This window comes from Symphalangus syndactylus, chromosome 23, assembly GCF_028878055.3.
Source record: "Symphalangus syndactylus isolate Jambi chromosome 23, NHGRI_mSymSyn1-v2.1_pri, whole genome shotgun sequence".
NCBI lineage: Eukaryota > Metazoa > Chordata > Mammalia > Primates > Hylobatidae > Symphalangus > Symphalangus syndactylus.
The window spans coordinates 37,465,821-37,487,701 of NC_072445.2; the positions used below are offsets into that span (position 1 = coordinate 37,465,821).

General features: G+C 50.2%; 1 protein-coding gene across 1 annotated transcript; it reads right to left on the reverse strand.

Moving 5' to 3' along the window:
* Nucleotides 1-1,833: 1,833 nt before the first annotated feature.
* Nucleotides 1,834-2,538, reverse strand: LOC129473235 (cytochrome c-like). The gene is made up of 2 exons (XM_055263537.2): nt 2,209-2,538; nt 1,834-1,895 (listed from the first exon to the last, which is right to left on the reverse strand). The coding sequence occupies exons 1-2, from the start codon at nt 2,486-2,488 to the stop codon at nt 1,849-1,851; spliced, it is 327 nt and encodes a 108-aa protein (XP_055119512.2). The 5' UTR covers nt 2,489-2,538; the 3' UTR covers nt 1,834-1,848.
* Between the last annotated feature and the right edge of the window lie 19,343 nt (nt 2,539-21,881).

Here is a 21,881-nt window from a genome sequence, read left to right on the forward strand (position 1 = left end):
TAGTCCCAGTTATTCGGGAGGCTGAGGCAGGAGAATCGCTTGAACCCGGGAGGCGGAGGTTGCAGTGAGCTGAGATGGAACTACTGCCCTCCAGCCTGGACGACAGAGCCAGACTCTGTCTCAAAAAAAAAAAAAAAAAAAAAAAGAGATTGGGTGCGGTGGCTCACGCATGTAATCCCAGCACTTTGGGAGACTGAGGCAGGTGGATCACAAGGTCAGGAGTTCAAGACCAGCCTGGCCAATATGGTGAAACCCTGTCTCTACTAAAAATACAAAAATTAGCCAGGTGCAGTGGTGTGCACCTGTAATCCCAGCTCCTCGGGAGACTGAGGCAGGAGAATCACTTGAACCCGGGAGGCAGAGGTTGCAGTGAGCTGAGATTGCACCACTGCACTCCAGCCTGGGCGACAGAGCGAGACTCCGTCTCAGGAAAAAAAAAAAAAAGAAAAGAAAAGAAAAGAAAAAGAGTGAAAGATGATGGATTTTTTTTTTTTTTTTTTGAGACAGAATCTTGCTCAGTCGCCCTGACTGGCGTGCAGTGGTTCGATCTCAGTTCACTGCAACCTCTGCCTCCCACATTCAAGCCATTCTCCTGTCTCAGCCTCCCGAGTAACTGGGATTACAGGTGCGCACCACTGCACCTGGCTAGTTTTTTGTGTGTGTGTGTGGTTTTCTTTTTAATTAACTTTAGTCTTGTGATCACACATAATTTTAAAATTTGTGTACATCTCCATTACTTTAATCCTTTTAAGTTGGCAAAAGCACCATTCCCAATCACAAATACACAGTTCTACAGTTTTATGTTTCTGAATGGCTGTTTAAAGACAATCCTAAATTATAACCTAGTTTGACTTAGATTGTAAAGAATTCAAGAGTGAAGTTTAACTTGCTACTATTTTAAAAGCATGTGACCTTATAGATCTATAAGATGTGAGAGGTGTTGAATAATCTTTAATATTACACATAAACCACACGAAAATGCCTTTCAATAAGTAAAAGAAACCATTTTAAATACAGGGAATTATAATTAGGTTGGCATAGTTAAGGCCAAAACTATAGACATTGCTACCTTATTTATCTTCAACCCTTTCCTTTAAGAGGCAAATGAACACAAAACACAGGTGAATCTTGCTTGGTTCTAAGACAGTGTAGGAATTTCCCCAGTATTTAAATATATTCACATAACCAGTTATATAAATCTAAATATAAAACCAATCTCCAGTAAGTTTTAAGATGGCACTCACTATCTTTGTGAAAAGTTGAACATTACTAACGAAGTCTAATCGTATCTTTAAAAGGGGTAAACAGTGATAGCATTTACTGAATTGGAGTTACTATTAAAATTCAAAAACTGAACATAGTCATTTAACCACAAGCCAGTCTTAGTTTTTTTGTTTGTTTGTTTGTTTGTTTTTTTGTTTTTTTTTGAGACGGAGTCTCGCTCTGTCGCCCAGGCTGGAGTGCAGTGGCGCAATCTCGGCTCACTGCAAGCTCTGCTTCCCGGGTTCACGCCATTCTCCTGCCTCAGCCTCTCTGAGTAGCTGGGACTACAGGCGCCCGCCACCACGCCCGGCTAATTTTTTGTATTTTTAGTAGAGACGGGGTTTCACCGTGGTCTTGATCTCCTGACCTCGTGATCCGCCCGCCTCGGCCTCCCAAAGTGCTGGGATTACAAGCGTGAGCCACCGCACCCGGCCAGTCTTAGTTTTAAATCAGGACTGCCCAACAAAATATTCTGTCAGTCACTCATGATCTGAATTCTGGTGTATGAGATCTATTAAAGGATGGTACACATAAAAAAGTCGTGAGACATTTCTGTTTTGTAATAAATAAAGCAGTGGCCAATTATTACTCATTAGTAGCTTTTTTGAGATAAGGTATCAAGTCTGCCCTTTCTTCCTTCTTCTTTTTTTTTTTTTTTTTTTTTTTTTTTTTGAGATGTAGTCTCGCTCTGTTGCCCAGGCTGGAGTGCAGTAGCGCGATCTCGGCTCACTGCAAGCTCCACCTCCCGGGTTCATGCCATTCTTCTGCCTCAGCCTCCCGAGTAGCTGGGACTGCAGGCACCTGCCACCACGCCTGGCTAATTTTTTATATTTTTAGTAGAGACAGGGTTTCACCGTGTTAGCCAGGATGGTCTCGATCTCCTGACCTCGTGATCCACCCGCCTCAGCCTCCCAAAGTGCTGGGATTACAGGCGTGAGCCACCACGCCCAGCCTCTTCCTTCTTCTTAATGCCGACAAAGATCATTTTTGTTCCAGGGATGTACTTCTTGGGATTCTCCAAATACTCCATCAGTGTATCCTCTCCCCAGATGATGCCTTTGTTCTTATTGGCGGCTGTGTAAGAGTATCCAGGGGCCTGACCTGTCTTCCACCCGAAGAGACCATGGAGGTTTGGCCCAGTCTTGTGCTTGCCTCCCTTTTCAACAGTGTGGCACTGGGAACACTTCATAATAAAAATCTTCTTGCCTTTCTCAACATCACCCATATTTAATTCTCTTTTTAGTCGCTGGCGCAACGAAGACTCCCACTCTGAAGCCGGACGTCCCCACTCTCTCTAGTTTTTATATTTTTAGTGAAGATAGGTTTTCGTCATGTTGGCCATGCTGGTCTCCAACTCCTGACCTCATGTGATCTACCTGCCTCGGCCTCCCAAAGTGCTGCGATTATAGGCATGAGCTACTGTGCCCGGCCAGATGATGGAATATTTTATAACAATGAATATAATTTTTTCAGAGTAAATGCCATTAGTTATGCTGGACACCTATTATAGAACTCCTAGAAGTAATAACTGAGTTTCTCGTGGCCACAGAATACAAGATCAACACATGAAATTCAATTGTGTTCCTATATGTTAGCATTGAGTAATTGGAAGCTGAAATTGAGAACACAATACTATTTATAATAGCTCTAAAAAGAAAGAAACAAAAAAGGAAATATTTGGGTATAACTAAACCTACACAACATACACAGGATGTTCTAACATAACATACGCAGGATGTCTATGCTGAAAACTACAAAAAATGCTGATGAAAGAAATCAAAGATCTACACAAACGGAGAAACATACTGTATTCATGGACTGGAAGACTCAACATAGTAAAGATGTTATTTCTCCCCAGACTAATTGAATTTAGTTTCCTAGGGCTGTCATAACAAAGTGCCACAAACTAGATGGCTGAAAACAACAGAAATTTATTGTCTCACAGTTCTGGAGGCCAGAAGTCTGAAATTAAGACGTGGGCAGGGCCATGCTTTCTCTTAAGCCTCCAGGAGAGGATTCTTTTCAGCATCTTCCCAGCTTCTGGTGGCTTGCCTGCAGTCACTGGTGTTCCTTGGCTTGTGATGGAAGCACTCTAACTTCTGCCTCAACTGTCACCTGGCATTCTCTCTGTGTCTCTGTGTCTCTTCTCCTCCTATAAGAATATCAAACATATTGGATTAAGGGCTGACCTCATCTTAACTACATCTACAATGTGCCTATTTCCAACTGAGGTCATATTTCAAGGTGTTGAGGGTTAGGGCTTCAACATATCTTTTTTTTTTCTTTCTTTTTTTGAGACAAGATCTCCATCTGTCACCCAGGCTGGAGTACAGTGGCGAAAATACAGTTCCGTTCACTGCAGCCTTGACCTCCCGGGCTTAAACAATTCCCTGTCTCAGCCTCCTGAGCAGCTGGGACCACAGGTGTGGGCCACCACGCCTGGTTAATCTTTTTTTTTAAATTAATTAATTAGTTAATTAATTTATTTTTGAGATGGAGTCTTGCTCTGTCCCCCAGGCTGGAGTGCAGTGGCTTGATCTGGGCTCACTACAAGCTCCGCCCCCCTGGTTCATGCCATTCTCCTGCCTCAGCCTCCTGAGTAGATGGGACTACAGGCTCCTGCCACCACACCCAGCTAATTTTTTTCTTTTTTTTTTGTATTTTTAGTAGAGACGGGGTTTTGCCATATTAGCCAGGATGGTATCAATCTCCTGACCTCATGATCCATCTGCCTTGGTCTCCCAAAGTGCTGGGATTACAGGCATGGGCCACCAAGCCCGGCCAATTTATTTATTTATTTATTTATTTATTTATTTATTTATTTATTTTATTTATTTTTTTGAGATGGAGTCTCGCTCTGTCGCCCGGGCTAGAGTGCAGTGGCGTGATCTGGGCTCACTGCAACCTCCACCTCCCGGGTTTAAGCAATTCTCCTTCCTCAGCCTCCTGAGTAGCTGGGACTACAGGGGTGCGCCACCATACCCAGCTAATTTTTATATTTTTAGTAGAGACAGGGTTTCACCATGTTGGTTGGCCAGGATGGTCTCGATCTCTTGACCTCGTGATCCGCCTGCCTCGGCCTCCCAAAGTGCTGGGATTACAGGCGTGAACCACCGTGCCCGGCCAATTTTTTTTTTTTTTAAATGGAGTTTCACTGTTGTCACCCAGGCTGGAGTGCAGTGGCATGATCTCAGCTCATTGGAAGCTCCGCCTCCCAGGTTCAAGTGACTCTCCTGCCTCAGCCTATGTGGTGGCACATGGGATTACAGGCATGTGCCACCACGCCTGGCTAATTTTTTGTATTTTTAGTAGAGACGGGGTTTCATCATGTTGGCCAGGATGGTTTCAAACTCCTGACCTCAGATGATCCACCTGCCTCGGCCTTCCAAAGTGCTGGGATTACAGGCATGAGCCACCACGCCTGGCCACTAATCTTCTAAGTTTTTCGTAGATATGGGGCCTCACTATATTTCCTAGACTGATCTCAAACTTCTGGACTCAAAGTGATCCTCCCACCTTGGCCTCCCAAAGTGCTGGGATTATAGGGATGGGCCACTGTGCCAGGCCCAACATATCTTTTTGGGAGACACAATTCAAACCATAACGCCGATCTGTAGATTTAACACAATTCCAATAAAAATGCCAGCAGGAATTTGTATATATAAAAACAAATTAATTGTAAAACTTATATGGAAAGGCAAAGAATAGCTACAACAATTTTGAAAAAGAATAAAGTTGGAGGAATTATGCTACCTGGTTTTAGGATTTGCTATATAGCAACAGTATGGTATTGTCAGAGGAATGGACACATAGATGGATGAAACAGAATAGTGAGTCCAGAAATAGACCCACATAAGTATGGACAATTGATTTTTTTTTTTTTTTGAGACGGAGTCTCACTCTGTCGCCCAGGCTGGAGTGCAGTGGCACAATCTCGGCTCACTGCAAACTCTGCCTCCCAGGTTCACGCCATTCTCCTGCCTCAGCCTCCCAAGTTGCTGGGACTACAGGCGCCTGCCACCACGCCTGGCTAATTTTTTGTATTTTTAGTAGAGACGAGGTTTCACCGTGTTAGCCAGGATGGTATCGATCTCCTGACCTTGTGATCCACCTGCCTTGGCCTCCCAAAGTGCTCAGATTACAGGCGTGAGCCACCGTGCCTGGCCGGCCAATTGATTTTTGACAAAGGTGCAAAAGCAATTCAATGGTGAAAGGATAGTCTTTGCAACAAATCATGCGTCAACAAGCAGACATCCATATGCAAAATATGCGTGACTCACATCTGTAATCCCAGCATTTTGGGAGGCCAAGGCTGGAGGACTGCTAGAACCAAGTGTCTGAGACCAGCCTGGGCAAAACTGTGAGACCCTGTCCAAAAAAAAAAGGAAGGAAAGAAGGAAGGAAGGAAGGGAGGAAAGGAAGGAAAGGAAGGAAGGAAGGAGATCTAAATGTAAAGCCTAAAACTATACAACATCTGGAGGAATACATAGGAGAAAATCTTTATGATCTGGGGTTAAAGAGTCCTTAAACATGACACTAGGCCGGGCGCTGTGGCTCATGCCTCTAATCCTAGCACTTTGGGAGGCCAGGGCAGGTGGATCTCCTGAGGTCAGGAGTTCAAGACCAGCCTGGTCAACATGGTGAAACCCTGTCTCTACTAAAAATACAAAAATTAGCCAGGTGTGGTGGCGGGTGCCTGGAATCCTAGCTACTCAGGAGGCTGAGGCAGGAGAATCACTTGAACCCGAGAGGCGGAGGTTGCAGTGAGCTGAGATCACGCCACTGTACTCCAGCCTGGGCAACAGAGCGAGACTCTGTCTCAAGAAAAAAAAAAAAAAATTCAGGGTACAGTGGCTCACACCTGTAATCCCAGTACTTTGGGAGGCCGAGGTGGGCGGTTCACCTGAGGTCAGGAGTTCAAGACCAGCCTGGCCAACATGGTAAAACCCTGTATCTCCTAAAAATACAAAAATTAGCTGGGAGTGATGGTGGGAGCCTCTAATCCCAGCTACTCAGGAGGCTGAAGCAGGAGAATTGCTTGAACCCCCGGGAGGTGGAGGTTGAACTGAGATCGCACCACTGCACTCCAGCCTGGGTGACAGAGTGAGCCTCCGTCTCAAAAACAACATCAACAACAACAACAAAACAAACAAACAAAAAAACCACTAAAAGCAGGATCCACAAAAGAACAAAAATTGATCAATTGGACTTCATCAATATTAAAGCCTTTTGCTCTGCAAAAGACACCATTAAGAGAATGAAAAGACAAGTTACAGGCTGAGAGACAATATTTACAAATCACATATTTGACAAAAGACTTGTATCCAGAATATATTTTAAAAACTCTCCCAGGCGTGGCACGGTGGCTCACGCCTGTAATCCTAGCACTTTGGGAGTCCAAGATGCGTGGATCACTACTGGAGGCCAGGGGTTCAAGACCAGCCTGGCCAACATGATGAAACCCCGTCTCTACTGAAACAAAACAAAACAGAGATTAGCCAGGGGTGGTGGCGCACACCTGTAATCCCAGCTACTCCAGAGGCTGAGGTTGCAGTGAACCAAGATCATGACACTGCTCTCCAGCCTGGATGACAGAGCCTCTGTCTCAAAAAACAAAAACAAACAAAAACAAGACCTCTTCTAACTACTTAGGACACTGAAATGGGAGGATCCCTTGAACTCAGGAGGGTGAGGCTGCAGTGAGCTGTGGTCACACCGCTTCACTCCAGCCTGAGCGACAGAGTGAGATCTTCTCTAAAAATGAAAAGAAAAAGAAAAAAACTCTAAAAACTCAACAGTAAGAAAACAAACAAATAATTTTGTTTGGGAGGGGATTAACCTCCACAACCCCTCTTTCAACCAACTAATTTTAACCTGAGCAGACACTTCACCAAAAAGAATATACAAGTGTGCAGAATATAAAGCACGTGAGAGACATTGGACAGGCTTGGTGGCTCATGCCTGTAACCCCAGAACTTTGGGAGGCCGAGGCGAGCGAGCTGATCGCTTGAACCCAGGAGTTCCAGACCAGTCTGGGCAAAATGGCTATACTCAGTCTCTACAAAAAATACAAAAAGTAGCTAGATGTGGTGGCACCTGTAATCCCAGCCACCCAGGAGGCTGAGGCAAGAGCATTGCTTGAGCCCGGGAGGTGGAGGTTGCAGTGAGCCGAGATCACACCATTGCACTTCAGCCTGGGCAACAGAGTGAGACACAGTTTCCAAAAAAAAAAAAAAAAAAGAAAAAGAAGAAAGAAAGATGCTCAACATCATTAGCCATTGGATGAGTGCAAATTCAAAAATTCAAATCACAATGACCCAGCATTCACCCTTCTAGTTATTTACCCTAGAGAAATAAAGAAAAAAACTTATGTTCACACAAAAACCTGTACAAGAATTTTTTTGTTTTTTTTTTGAGTCAGGGTCTTGCTCAGTCACCCAGGCTGGAGTGCAGTGGTGTGATCACGGCTCACTGCAACCTTGACCTCCTGAGCTCAAGCAATCCTCCCACCTCAGCCTCCTGAGTAGCTGGGACTACAGATCCACACCAACACACTCAGCTAATTTTTAAATTTTTTGTAGAGATGGGGGAAGGGGGTGTCTTGCTGTGTTGCCCAGGCTGGTCTCAAACTCCTGGCCTCAAGTGACCCTCCCACCTCGGCCTCCCCAAGTGCTAGGATTACAGGTGTTAGTCATCATGCCTGGCCTTATATGAGAATGTTTAAGCGGCTTTATTCATAATCACCAAAAACTGTAAGCAATAGAAATTGGGCAAATGGATAAATAAACTGTCCATCCATTCATGGAATACTGCTCAGTCATCAAAAGGAATGAACTGTTTTGATACACATAACATTATAGATGGAAGAAGTCAGACTGACAAGTTTACATGCTGCATGATTCCATTTTCATAACATTCTAGAAAAGACAAAACAATGGTGATGAGAGCAGATTAGTGCTTCTCAGGGTTTAGGGATGGAGGAAGGTGTGGCCACAGGGAATAGCAACTAGGGAGTTTTTTGGGAGTGATGGAACTGTTCAGAATCTTAATTGTCAAGGTGGTTACAAATATCTGTACAAGTAAAATTCATAGAACTATACATCAAAAGAGGTCAGCATGACTGTATGATAATTCAAAGGAAACCCGGCCTGGTGAGGTGGCTCACATCTGTAATCCCAGCACTTTGGGAGGCCAAGGTGGGCGGATCACGAGGTCAATAGATCGAGACCATCCTGGCCAACATGGTGAAACCCTGTCTCTACTAAAAATAAAACAATTAGCTGGGTGTGGTGGTGGGCTTCCATAGTCCTAGCTACTCGGGAGGCTGAGGCAGGAGAATCACTTGAACCTGGGAGGAGGAGGTTGCAGTGAGTCAAGATGGTGCCACTGCACTCTGGCCTGATGACAGAGCGTGACTCTGTCTCAAAAAAAACACACAAAAAACAAAAAAAAAACCATATCCAGTTGGATAACTGTGTGATAAAGCAAGTTTAGTACAGTGTTAATGGGAGAATCCAGGTGGTGGGGATGAGTGTTCAACAAACATTTCTTTTAGCTTTGCTGTTTGAAAATATTCATAATAAAATGTTGAAAAAAAATCTATATCCACAATGGCGCTGAGTTTGTTTTAAAAATCTCTCTTTTGACCTGGCGTGGTGGCTCACGTCTGTAATCCCAGCACTTTGGGAGGCTCAGGCGGGCAGTTCGCAAGGTCAGGAATTCGAGACCAGCCTGGCCAATATGGTGAAACCTCGTCTCTACTAAAAATACAAAAAAAATTAGCTGGGCGCAGTGGTGGGCGCCTGTAGTCCCAGCTCCTTGGGAGGCTGAGGCAGGAGAATCACTTGAACCCAGGAAGAGGAGGTTGCAGTGAGTTGAGATTGCGCCACTGCACTTCAGCCTGGGTGACAGAGATCAAGATTTCGTCTCAAAAAGAAAAAAAAAAATCTCTCTTCTCTCTCTACTTATCTACACCTATATGTGTAGGGAAAAGAGTGAAGGCATTATGCCAATATATTATCAGTGGTGATCTTGCTGAAGAGTGAAAATGCGAGTGATTACAAATTTCTTTTTGTATATTGTATATTCATGTGTTTTATTTTGTTTTCCTTTTTTTTTTTTTTTTTTTTGAGACGGAGTTTCACTCTTGTCACCCAGGCTGGAGTGCAATGGCGTGATCTCGGCTCACTGCAACCTCTGCCTCCTGAGTTCAAGCGATTCTCCTGCCTCAGCCTCCAGAGTAGCTGGGAGTACAGGCACCTGCCACCATACCCAGGTAATTTTTGTATTTTTTTTTAGTAGAGAGAGGGTTTCACCATGTTGGCCAGGCTGGTCTCAAACTCCTGACCTCAGGTGAGCCGCCTGCCTCAGCCTCCCAAAGTGTTGGGATTACAGGCGTGAGCCACCGCGCCCGGCCTATATTCATGTGTTTTCTATAACCGGCATATATTATTTAGGGAGATTATAAGCTATATTTTTTAAATGCTTTTTAAAAAAATTTACATGTGCAATGCATACTTGTTGTAAAGTTCAAATGATACAGAAATCTGTAATCTCCCAAGGGCAAATCCCTCGTGCTCACTCCCGAGACTGTTAATAATCTGTGTACATTCTAAGGGCTATTATATATATATATATATATATATATTTTTTTTTTTTTTTTTTTTTGAGACAGGGTCTTGCTCTGTTGCCGGACTGGAGTGCTGTGGTGCCATCACTGCTCACTGCAGCCTTGACCTCCCAGGCTCAGGTAATCCTCCCATTTCAGCCTCCTGAGTAGCTAGGACTGTATGTAGGTGTGAGCCACCAAGCCTGGCTAATTTTTTTTTTTTTTTTCAAGACAGAGTCTTGCTCTGTCACCCAGGCTGGAGTGCAGTGGCGTGATCTCAGCTCACTGCAAACTCCACCTTCTGGGTTCAAGCAATTCTCCTGCCTCAGCCTCCCGAGTAGCTGGGATTACAGGTGCCCAGCACCAAACTTGGCTAATTTTTGTATTTGGTATTTTTTTTTTAATTTATTTTTTTATTAATTTTTTTGCATACAAAAACAATAAACATTTTCTAAAAATACATACAAACAAAAAGATGCGTATCAAACATATTAGGAAGGTTGCACATGGGAAGTTGGGGAATAGAAATGGGGGTGGGAGTTAAAATAAATGAGAGAGGGACTTTATATGGATCAGTGATAATAACTCAATCCTCTATTTGACAAAGAAGAGGGAGAAGGAAGAGGAAGAAAAAGAAAGTGGGATAAAGGATCAGAAAGGGAGGAAAATAGAAAAAAATAGAGTATGCCTCCAGGGTAGACCTGTTTTGTTGTCATTGAGTTGGTTGGTTGGTTTGTCTGTTGTATTCTTCATGTTTCGCCAAGTTGGCCAGACTGGTCTCGAACTCCTAGCCCGAAGTGATCAACCCGCCTCGCCCCCCAGAGTGCCGGGACCACAGGCGTGAGCCACCACGTCCAGCCCCCACATTGCTTCTGGCCTCCGTGGTAGACCTCCCAGACGGAGCGGCCAGGCAGAGGAGCTCCTCACTTCTACCCAGACACGGGGCGGCCGGGCAGAGGGGCTCCTCACTTCCCAGACGAGGCGGCCAGGCAGAGACGCTCCTCACTTCTTCCCAGACGATAGGTGGCCGGGCAGAGGCGCTCCTCACCTCCCAGACGATGGGTGGCCGGGCAGAGGCACTCCTCACTTCCCAGATGGGGCAGCCGGGCAGAGGCGCTCCTCACTTTCCAGACGATGGGTGGCCAGGCAGAGGCGCTCCTCACCTCCCAGACGATGGGTGGCCGGGCAGAGGCTCTCCTCACCTCCCAGACGATGGGTGGCCGGGCAGAGGCGCTCCTCACCTCCCAGACGGTGGGTGGCCGGGCAGAGGCGCTCCTCACTTCTTCCCGGACGGGGCGGCCGGGCAGAGGCGCTCCTCGCTTCTTCCCGGACGGGGCGGCCGGGCAGAGGCGCTCCTCACTTCCCAGACGGTGGGTGGCCGGGCAGAGGCGCTCCTCACTTCCCAGACGGTGGGTGGCCGGGCAGAGGCGCTCCTCACTTCCCAGACGGTGGGTGGCCGGGCAGAGGCGCTCCTCACTTCCCAGACGGTGGGTGGCCGGGCAGAGGCGCTCCTCACTTCCCAGACGGTGGGTGGCCGGGCAGAGGCGCTCCTCACTTCCCAGACGGTGGGTGGCCGGGCAGAGGCGCTCCTCACTTCCCAGACGGGGCGGCCGGGCAGAGGCGCTCCTCAGTTCCCAGACGGTGGGTGGCCGGGCAGAGGCGCTCCTCACTTCCCAGACGATGGGTGGCCGGGCAGAGGCGCTCCTCACTTCTTCCCGGATGGGGCGGCCGGGCAGAGGCACTCCTCACTTCTTCCCGGATGGGGCGCCCGGGCAGAGGCGCTCCTCATTTCTTCCCGGACGGGGCGCCCGGGCAGAGGCGCTCCTCACTTCTTCCCGGACGGGGCGGCCAGGCAGAGGCGCTCCTCACTTCCCAGACGGGGCGGCCGGGCAGAGGCGCTCCTCATTTCTTCCCGGATGGGGCGCCCGGGCAGAGGCGCTCCTCATTTCTTCCCGGACGGGGTGGCCAGGCAGAGGCGCTCCTCACTTCCCAGACGGGGCGGCCGGGCAGAGGCGCTCCTCACTTCTTCCTGGACGGGGCGCCCGGGCAGAGGCGCTCCTCACTTCTTCCCGGACGGGGCGGCCGGGCAGAGGCGCTCCTCACTTCTTCCCGGACGGGGCGGCCGGCCAGAGGCGCTCCTCACTTCTTCCCGGACGGGGTGGCCAGGCAGAGGCGCTCCTCACTTCCCAGACGGGGCGGCCGGGCAGAGGCGCTCCTCACTTCTTCCCGGACGGGGCGCCCGGGCAGAGGCGCTCCTCATTTCTTCCCGGACGGGGCGGCCGGGCAGAGGCGCTCCTCACTTCCCAGACGGGGCGGCCGGGCAGAGGCGCTCCTCACTTCTTCCCGGACGGGGTGGCCGGGCAGAGGCGCTCCTCACTTCTTCCCGGACGGGGCGCCCGGGCAGAGGCGCTCCTCACTTCTTCCCGGACGGGGCGGCCGGGCAGAGGCGCTCCTCACTTCTTCCCGGACGGGGTGGCCGGGCAGAGGCGCTGCTCACTTCCCAGACGATGGGTGGCCGGGCAGAGGTGCTCCTCACTTCCCAGACGATGGGTGGCCGGGCAGAGGCGCTCCTCACTTCCCAGACGGGGCGGCCAGGCAGAGGCGCTCCTCACTTCCCAGACGGGGCGGCCGGGCAGAGGCGCTCCTCACTTCCCAGACGGTGGGTGGCCGGGCAGAGGCGCTCCTCACTTCCCAGACGGCCGGGCAGAGGCGCTCCTCACTTCCCAGACGGGGCGGCCGGGCAGAGGCGCTCCTCACTTCCCAGACGGTGGGTGGCCGGGCAGAGGCGCTCCTCACTTCCCAGACGGTGGGTGGCCGGGCAGAGGCGCTCCTCACTTCCCAGACGGTGGGTGGCCGGGCAGAGGCGCTCCTCACTTCCCAGACGGTGGGTGGCCGGGCAGAGGCGCTCCTCACTTCCCAGACGGGGCGGCCGGGCAGAGGCGCTCCTCACTTCCCAGACGGTGGGTGGCCGGGCAGAGGCGCTCCTCACCTCCCAGACGGGGCGGCCGGGCAGAGGTGCTCCTCACCTCCCAGACGGGGCGGCCGGGCAGAGGCGCTCCCCACCTTCCAGATGGGGCGGCGGCCGGGCAGGGGCTGCAATCCCAGCACCCTGGCAGGCCAAGGCAGGCGGCCGGTGGGTAGAGGCTGCCGCGAGGCCAGACCACGCCACCGCACTCCAGCCCGGGCAACACCGAGCACTGGGTGAGCGAGACTCCGTCTGTAGTCCCAGTACCTCGGGAGGCTGAGGCGGGCAGAGCACTCGGCGTCAGGAGCTGGCGACCAGCGTGGCCAAGATGGCGAACGCGTGCGTGCATCCAAAGGAGAAAAGGCAGGCAGCGGTGGCGCGCGCCGGCAGTCCCAGGCAGTCGGCGGCGCGGGCAGCAGCAAGCCGAGTAGATTGTAGCCTGCGCCAGAGAGGGAAAGAAAGGCAGGCGGGCGGGCGGGCGGGCAGGCAGGCAGGCAGTATTTGGTATTTTTTTTTAGACGGAGTCTTGCTCTGTTGCTCAGGCAGGAGTGCAGTGGTGCGATCTCAGCTCACTTCAACCTCCCCCTCCTGGGTCATGTGATTCTCCTGCCTCAGCCTCCTGAGTAGCTGGGACTACAGGCACCCGCCACCTCGCCCGGCTAATTTTTTGTATTTTTAGTAGAGACGGGGTTTCACCGTGTTAGCCAAGATGGTATCGATCTCCTGACCTCGTGATCTTCCTGCCTCGGCCTCCCAAAGTGCTGGGATTACAGGCGTGAGCCACTGTGCCCAGCCAGAAAATGGCTTCTATTCTATAAGTTCAAGGCACAGATCCTGAAGTGAAGTGAATGTAAAGTGCAGTAACTTCTGGTTCTGAGAATTGGACCAGGAAAATTTGCCTCCTTGAAACATGGAGTCACCCTTTTTTGTATTTTATTTTATTTTAATTTAATTATATGTATATATTTTTTGAGACAGAGTCTTGCTCTGTCACCCAGGCTGGAGTGCAGTGGCATGATCTCGGTTCACTGCAGCTTCAATCTCCCGGGTTCAAGGGATTCTCCTTCCTCAGCTTCCCGAGTAGCTGGGATTATAGGCGTCTGCCACCATGCCAGGCTAATTTTTTGTATTTTTAGTAGAGACGGGGTTTCGTCATGTTGGCCAGGCTGGTCTCGAACTCCTGACCTCAGGTGATCCACTTGCCTCAGCCTTGGCCTCACAAAGTGCTGGGATTATAGGCGTGAGTCACCGCACCTGGCCCTTTTTTGTTATTTTAAAAGATATAACTATAAATACTCGTTTTCAATTTCTTTTGTAAAATGGGTCAGACCTCTTTTGTTGTATGTTTGTGTGTTTCAGCTCCCTGATTATAAAGTAATACTAGCTGAGGAAACTAAGGCCAGAGTAGGGAGGGACTGCAGGGGGCAGGGTGTACCTGTGGCACAGCCAGCAACTCTGTGACTCCTCTCTGGGCCTCAGCTTCCTAAACTGTAATATTTTATAATGAAGAATAAGCAAATGAAAGTAATAATAAAACCCTGTTACTGGGCAGCAGTGTGGAGAGCACTACAGACTGTCCCTCATGCCTGATCTCCTTTTCTTCCTGAGTACTAAACCTGTGTATTTTTAGCTGAGCACATGACACGTTTTGACCCTCAAAATAGACTGCTTTTCCTTGCCTCCTTTGCTAGATATGGTTAGTGGAAAACAAACAAAATGTTTTTAAAGGGAAGGGATGTGTTGTTTTTCTTCAGTTACTCCTTTCTAATGGCTAGAATGTGGACATGATGGCTGGCGTACGTGCAGCTATTTTAGATCATGAGGTAGCCTTGGGGATGAAAGCTGCCCACTGCAGAGCAACCAGATGGAAGGTACTAGCCTGGGTTCCTGGCACTGCAGCACATCATGCCAGCTCTGGACTGCCTGCCTTGGGCCTTCTCAGACAGGAGAGAGAAATACACCTCTGTCTAGCAGAATCTACAGATATTTGGGGATTTTGTTCTTTGCAGCTGTATACAAGGCAGGAAAATTGGTGAGGAGGCTGTTTCAATAATTGAGGGAAGAGACCAGGGGCCTGAACAGTGGCAGAGAATGGATTGAAGAGACATTTGTCTGGGACATGCCAAGCTCCCAGGGCCTGAGGGCCTTCACGAGGGCTGCTGATTGAGTTGATCTGAAGTTCAGTAGAAAGGTCTGAACTGGAGAAAAAAGATACGTTCAGAGAGGTAAAGATGCCCCTGGTAACATGGCCAGGAGAGCTGGACTCTGAATGGAGTGCGTATTAGTTATCTATTAAAGAGTATCACGTTACTACAAAACCTTAATGAGTGGGGGGTCAGAAATCTGGGATCTGCTTAGCTAGGTGGTTCTGGCTTGGGGGGTCTCTCCTGAGATTGCAGTTAAGATCTTGGCCAGGACTGCAGTCATCTGAAGGCTTGATGGGGGCTAGAGGAGCCACTTACATGGTGGCCGATTCACATGGCTGTAGGCAGAGGCCCTAGTTTCTCACCACATGTGCCTCTCCCTAGGGCTGCGTGGGCATCCTCATGATCTGGTGGCTGGGTCTCCCCAGAGTGAGTTATCCAGAGTGCGAGCAAGGCAGTTACTATGATGCCTTTTATGACTTCCTTGGAAGCCACACATTGTCAGTTCTGCCATATCTTGTTGGTTATGCAGGTCACCTTATACAATGTGAGAAGCACCACACAAAGCTGTCAGTGCCAGGAGGTGGGGACCCTTGGGCCTCATCATGAGGCTGGCTATCACATAGGGAGGATCAGTAAGGGCTGGAGGAGGCAGGAGCTGACCTGTTCTGGTGACCTGCCCTGTGCTGAACATTTCATGGGAGCAAAGATTGATGCCACTTCCTGGGCATGTGTCACATGGTGGTTAGACGTGCAGGCGGGGCCTTTGAAGGCTATGTGGCCTCTGAGAAGTTCCAGCAAAGGCAGTTTTGATGATTAAGAGAAATAATGTGTAAAAGGCACAGGGCCCACAGGAAGTGCTCAGTAAATGTCAGCTCCTGAGGCCAGGTGCAGTGGCTCACACCTATAATCCCAACACTTTGGGAGAGTGAGGCAGGCAGATCGCTCAGGTCTGGAAGTTCAAGAGCAGCCTGGGCAACATGGTGAAACCTCGTATCTACAGAACATACAGAAATTAGCTGGGTATGTGCCTGTAGTCCAAGCTACTCAGGAGGCTAAGGTGGGAGGATTGAGCTGAGGAGGTTGAGGCTGTAGTAAGCTGAGATCGTGCCACTGCCACTGCGCTCCAGCCCTGGTGACAGAGTGACACCCTGTTTGAAACAACAACAACAAAGTCAGCTCCTGGTGAGGACAGGGTCAGAAAGACTGAGGGTCAAGTCCCCACTTTGTCGCTTGGTAGTTGCAGTGCCTTAGCCATCAAATGGGGATGCCAATATCCGTCTTACAGGGCGTTGTGAGGATTGAGAGAGGAAATGCATGTAAAATGCCGACACAGTGCCTGGCATATCAAAATTACTCAAATAAAGCTTTCTGATGGTTAATTTCTCTGCTCAGAATTCTCAGTGGCTTCCCCTAGCCTGCATCACTAAGGGCATTCAAAGCCTTCCCTGATCTAGCTTTGCCAACTGAATTTCATCTCCACGACTGTGCGACCCTGTTCCCGCCACCCCACAGGCCATCCCCCTGCCCAGCCTCTTCCTTCTATTCATCTCTTCCCCAAGCCTTTCCCCCAGGGTCTCCCAGATAGGGCCTCACCTGCTTTTTATCCCAGAGCACTTTATGTCTCTCAGGCGTGTCCCTGCCTTGTTCCCTGTGCCTGGAGACATGCTGGGCACAGACTGGGGTGGCGGAAATCCACACAGCGACTGTGTCAACGACTCAGCTGAGATGAGGATCACCGGGGGCTAATTGGGCTGACTGGGGAGCAGGAGGGTAACCCACTGAGATGGGGAGGAGCGAGAGGAGGAAGAAGGGGAGAACTGCCCCAAGAAGGCTGCCCGGAGGTGATGAGTAGTGTCCCTCCCTCCTGCCCCTTCAGGATGTCCAGCCAGCAAAGCGTGGAAATTGAGTCTTTTTCATCTGCACACTTTAGGTGCTTAATAGTTAAATTAAAATTTGAATTTAGTTGGGAGAAATGTAATTTAGGCATTTGAGGAGTAATAAAATCCCTGCTTTTCCCCCAAATAAACTCCATACCAGCTTGCTCAAGGTGCCTGAAATCCTCCTATTAGAATCGTGTTCAGCTTAAAAATTGGCATCTCCAGAAAGCTCCTGTTCCAACCTGCACCCAGTGTGTTCCGTGGGAGGGTAACAAAGGGCCCATGAGTCCCAATTAACTGATCTGACAAACCATCTGTCATCCACAGCCCTAAGCCACACTGTGAAACTGCCTAGGGTGGCACCAGCTTTTTATCTTCATCAGGGTCCTCCCCTCAGGCCCCCAAGTCACCCCCTCATGGTCCAGATTCTCCCCTGAGTGACTCCATCCCCATGGTCATCTCCCCTCCTGAGTCTCCCCCTCTGAGGGCCAAGGGCTGTCCTCAGGGCCCTCCTGGGTCTTCCTGGTGAGGAACAACCTGAGGCAGGATAAGCTCCTATTCAGAGTGTTAAGAGGAAATTGCCCCCACCTCCACTCTCTCCCCACACACTACCCCGGCAGGAATGTAGGGCCCTGTCCTGAGCCTTCGCCCATGGAATGCAGGTGCAGCTGTGCTGGGGTGGAGTAAGGTGGGGTCATACAGCCACAGGGCTCAGAGTTGCAAGGGACTCCAAGAAGTCAGTTGGTCCAGTCCCCTGCTGTTAGGCAGGCAAGGGACTGCTGACTGTCCATGGTTTTGAATGAGCTATTTCATTGGTGGTATTATCCACCTCCCTGGATAATACCAGCAATCTCTCTCACAGGGAAGTGCTTCTCACCTGGGGCGTTTACATTGGATGGTCTCACAACACGCCCAGGAGGGAGGTAGGAGTGCTGTACCGGTGAGCAAGATTTAGGCTGCCTATCCCTGGACACCTTGACTCAAATGGCTCCAATGATGAGGACATTTATACTCTCTGGTAACAAGGTGGCCGGAGTGGGGTGTTTCCTGTGCTGGTTAACTGAGTGACTCAACAGCATCATTAAGGACTGAGGTTGTTTTTAGCTTTCATTTCTGCCATTGCCAAAGGGTAGGCCATGTTTTTTCTCATAGTCACAAGATGGCTGCCTGTCACCAGGCACTATGTCTAGACATGACAACATGCAGTGAAAAGAGAGCAGCCTTCCCAGGAGCTGCCAACAATATGTCCTCCTGTTTCAGTGGCCACAATTATACCTTTGTTCTCATAATCTGATATTAGTGCAATGTTGGGAGACAATTACTTCTCCATGATTCTGTCATGTTTCTGCATATCAAGTGAGCAGAGAGTGTCTTTTTCTGTCTTTTTTGTGTTTTCTTTGGATAAGTAATAGCTGTACATATTCTGATTGTCTTTTTTCTATCTTTTCAAGGAGGTTTATATAGTGAACAGCTTTGGAAGATAATGTTTTCCTCCGACCAAAGGGCAGGTTTGCTTAGGTCCCATTATAAAATATTCAGGTTCACGGCTGGGCGCAGTGGTTCATGCCTGTAATCCCAGCACTTTGGGAGGCCGAAGTGGGCAGATCATTTGAGGTCAGGAGTTCAAGACCAGCCTGGCCAACGTGGTGAAACCCCGTCTCTACTAAAAATACAAAAGTTAGCTGGGCGTTGTGGCGCACTCCTGTATCCCAGCTACTCAGGAGGCTGAGGCAGGAGAATTATTTGAACCCAGGAGGCAGAGATTGCAGTGTGCTGAGATGTGCCACTGCATTCCAGCCTGGGTGACAGAGCGAGACTCTGTCTCAAAAAAAAGTTCCTCCCCTGTAATAGCCCACTTCAGTCACATGACCACACCTCACCACAAGGGATGCTGGGAAATGTAATCTTTAGCTAGACAGTCATGTGCTTAGCTAAAATTTCCATTTCTTGTATGTATGTGTGTATGTATGTATGTATTTTTGCAACAGAGTCTTGCCCCATTGCCCAGGCTGGAGTGCAATGGTGCCATCACATCTCACTGCAGCCTCAACCTCCTGGGCTCAAGCAAACTTCCCACCTCAGCCTCCAAAGTAGCTGGGACCACACAGGTACACACCACCATGCCTGGCTTTTTTTTTTTTGAGACGGAGTCTCGCTCTGTCGCCCATGCTAGAGTGCAGTGGTGCGATCTCGGCTCCTGCAAACTCAAGCTCCGCCTCCTGGGTTCACGCCATTCTCCTGCCTCAGCCTCCAGAGTAGCTGGGACTACAGGCGCCCGCCACCACGCCCGGCTAATTTTTTCTATTTTTTAGTAGAGATGGGGTTTCACCGTGTTAGCCAGGATGGTCTCGATCTCCTGACCTCGTGTTCTGCCAGCCTTGGCCTCCCAAAGTGCTGGGATTACAGGTGTGAACCACCGTGCCTGGCCCACCATGCCTGTCTTTTAAAATTTATTTATTTATTTACTTATTTTATTTATTTTTTGTGTGTCGGAGTTTCACTGTTGTTGCACTGGAGTGCAATGGCGCGATCTCGGCTCACCACAACCTCTGCCTCCCAGGTTCAAGCAATTATCCTGCCTCAGCCTCCCGAGTAGATGGGATTACAGGCATGCACCACCACACCTGGCTAATTTTGTATTTTTAGTAGAGATGGGGTTTCTCTATGTTGGTCAGGATGGTCTCGAACTCCCAACCTCAGGTGATCTGCCTGCCTCAGCCTCCCAAAGTGCTGGGATTACAGGCGTGAGCTACCGTGCCCGGCTACTTAAATTTATTTTTAAAATTAATTATTTTTTGTTGTTGTTGTAGAGATGAGGTCTCACTATGTTGCCCAGGCTTGTCTAAACTCCTAGGCTCAAGCAGTCCTCTCTCCTCAGCCTCTCAAACTGTTGGGATTATAGACATGAGCCACTGCACCTGGCCTAAAATTTTCATTTCTACCAAGAATGGAGAATGTATACTGGGGCTATTGGTGGTCTGTGCCACAGTTACCCCAATAAATCTAGGGTTCTACTAGGGAGTCAGGAGGAATGGGATTGGAGAGGCAACAGCAGTATCTGCCATGGTAGGGTTGGTGCTGTGTCCCCATTTTATAGATAGGGACTGGGTTCCAGAGTGGGCAGTACTGCTGCCAGGTCCGGAACCCAGGTCGGTGACTCCTGACTTTAGTTTTCTTCCATTCTTTTCCTGCTTCTGCATCAACACAGATCAGGTTAGGCTGTGGGCAGGGGAAGCCTCCCACTGGCCTTGGCATGCGGGGCCACATCCTCTTCTCAAGACACTCAGTCCCCTTGGCTTCCTGAGTCCTCTCTCTCCTGCTGTTCTTCAGGTCTTTGGCCTGTCTTCCTCAGGCTCCTTCTCTGCTTTCTTTTCTTTCCAGCCTGTCACTTCCAGAGTTCCTCAGGTGCTCACTTGCACCTGTGTTTGCTGGTTCAAATTAAATATCATCTCTTGCCATGTCACTACACTCCTGGCAGTGGCTGCTGCCATCACGCCAGCTGCAGCAGGGAGGTACAGCTGGGGCTGCACACTCCATGGAGCCAGTGGGAGCCCCGCCCCTTCTGAGTTGGGGCAGGAGCGCCCTGGGGTGCCATTGCAGCCACCCAAACCGGAGGCAGACCCGGGCCTCCGGCTCCATGGAGCCAACAGAAGCCCCGCCCTCTTGGGCAGGGCTACAGCCACCCAAACTGTGGCTGTGGATCGGACCCTCCCTGTGCTCTTGGAGGGGGCCAGGAGCAGGCAGGAGCTGCCCTCCTGGGTGCAGCTGCAACCACCTGACTGGTGGCTGCAGACCTGGACCTCTTGCTATATGGAGCAGGCAGGAGCCGGGGACAAGCAGGAACTGAGCCCCTTCTGAGCTGGTGGGGTGGGAGCTCCCAGGTGCAACTGCAGCCACCTTCCCTGGCACAGGACCCGGGCATCTCTGCAGCCTGCACCCTTCGGGCCCCAGGAAGAATCCACCCCCTCTCTGTCCCTGCAGGCTTGGGGGTGTCTGCTCCTGCTGCCTAGCTGCTCTCCACTCCCGGGGCCTGCTCAGATCTTGGAGCAGGGGTTGGGGCAGAGCCCCAGGGTCCATGAATGGCAGTGGGAGGCTGATTCCTGAGTGGAAGTGGGGGGGTCCCCAGTAAGGCCCCACCTTCAGGCCAAGGAGGGCCTGAAGTCTGGGGGCGGGGCTGCCAGCCCCAAGGACTGGAGTGAGAACTTGTGGTGCCTCTCTGGGCTGCCCATGGCCACCCATGGACCAATCAGCATGCACTTCCTCTCCTCTGAGGTCCATAAAAGCCCCGGGCTCAGCCAGAACAGGGCAGAGGATGGCCAGAGGATGAAGAGGGCAGAGTGATGGCAGGATGACCAGCTGCAGAGAGGAGCTGCTCTCTCTGCTAATAGCTGGAGATGACAGAATGACCAATTGCAGAGAAGAGCTACCCTCTCTGCTGAGAGCTGCAGAGACAACCTGCCAGCAGAGAAGAGCCACCCTCTCCAGGGCCTCTCTCTGAGAGCTGAAAACTCGAGGGATGACCTGCCTACAGACAGGAGCTACCCATTGTTGGTCTGAGCTGTTCTAACACTCAATAACGCTCATCTTCATCTTCACGCTTCACTTGTCTGCATACCTCATTCTTCCTGGACGCACCTGGACACAGGACAAGAACTCAGGCAAAGGTGCCAGGGCCACAGAGGTTTCCAGCCTGAAACTGACACCCCAAAGACCCTGTAACACTCCTATCTGCCTAGACCTCTCTGTGTGCTCTGGGCTTGTGTATCCAGCTGCCCATCTCACACCCCATTTGGGTGTCATACAGGCACCCTGATGTCATGTTTAAAAGTGAACTCATAGCTGGGCATGGTGACTCGCACCTGTAATCCTAGCATTATGGGAAGCTGAGGCAGCAGGATCCTAGCGCCCAGCTAGGAGTTTGAGACCAGCCTGGGTAAAATAGTGAGACCCCTGTCTCTACAAAAAAAATTAAAAATTTGCCAGGCATGGTAGCATGCGTCTGTAGTCCCAGGTATTCAGGA

Bases quoted from the DNA above. Each gene is read 5' to 3' on its own strand.
- LOC129473235 (XM_055263537.2), bottom strand. From the start codon at position 2,488: ATGGGTGATGTTGAGAAAGGCAAGAAGATTTTTATTATGAAGTGTTCC. The intron at 1,896-2,208 runs GTGGTGGCTCAC...AGAAGAAGGAAG, and splicing joins GAAGAAGGAAGAGGCTGGGC to AAAGGGCAGACTTGATACCT.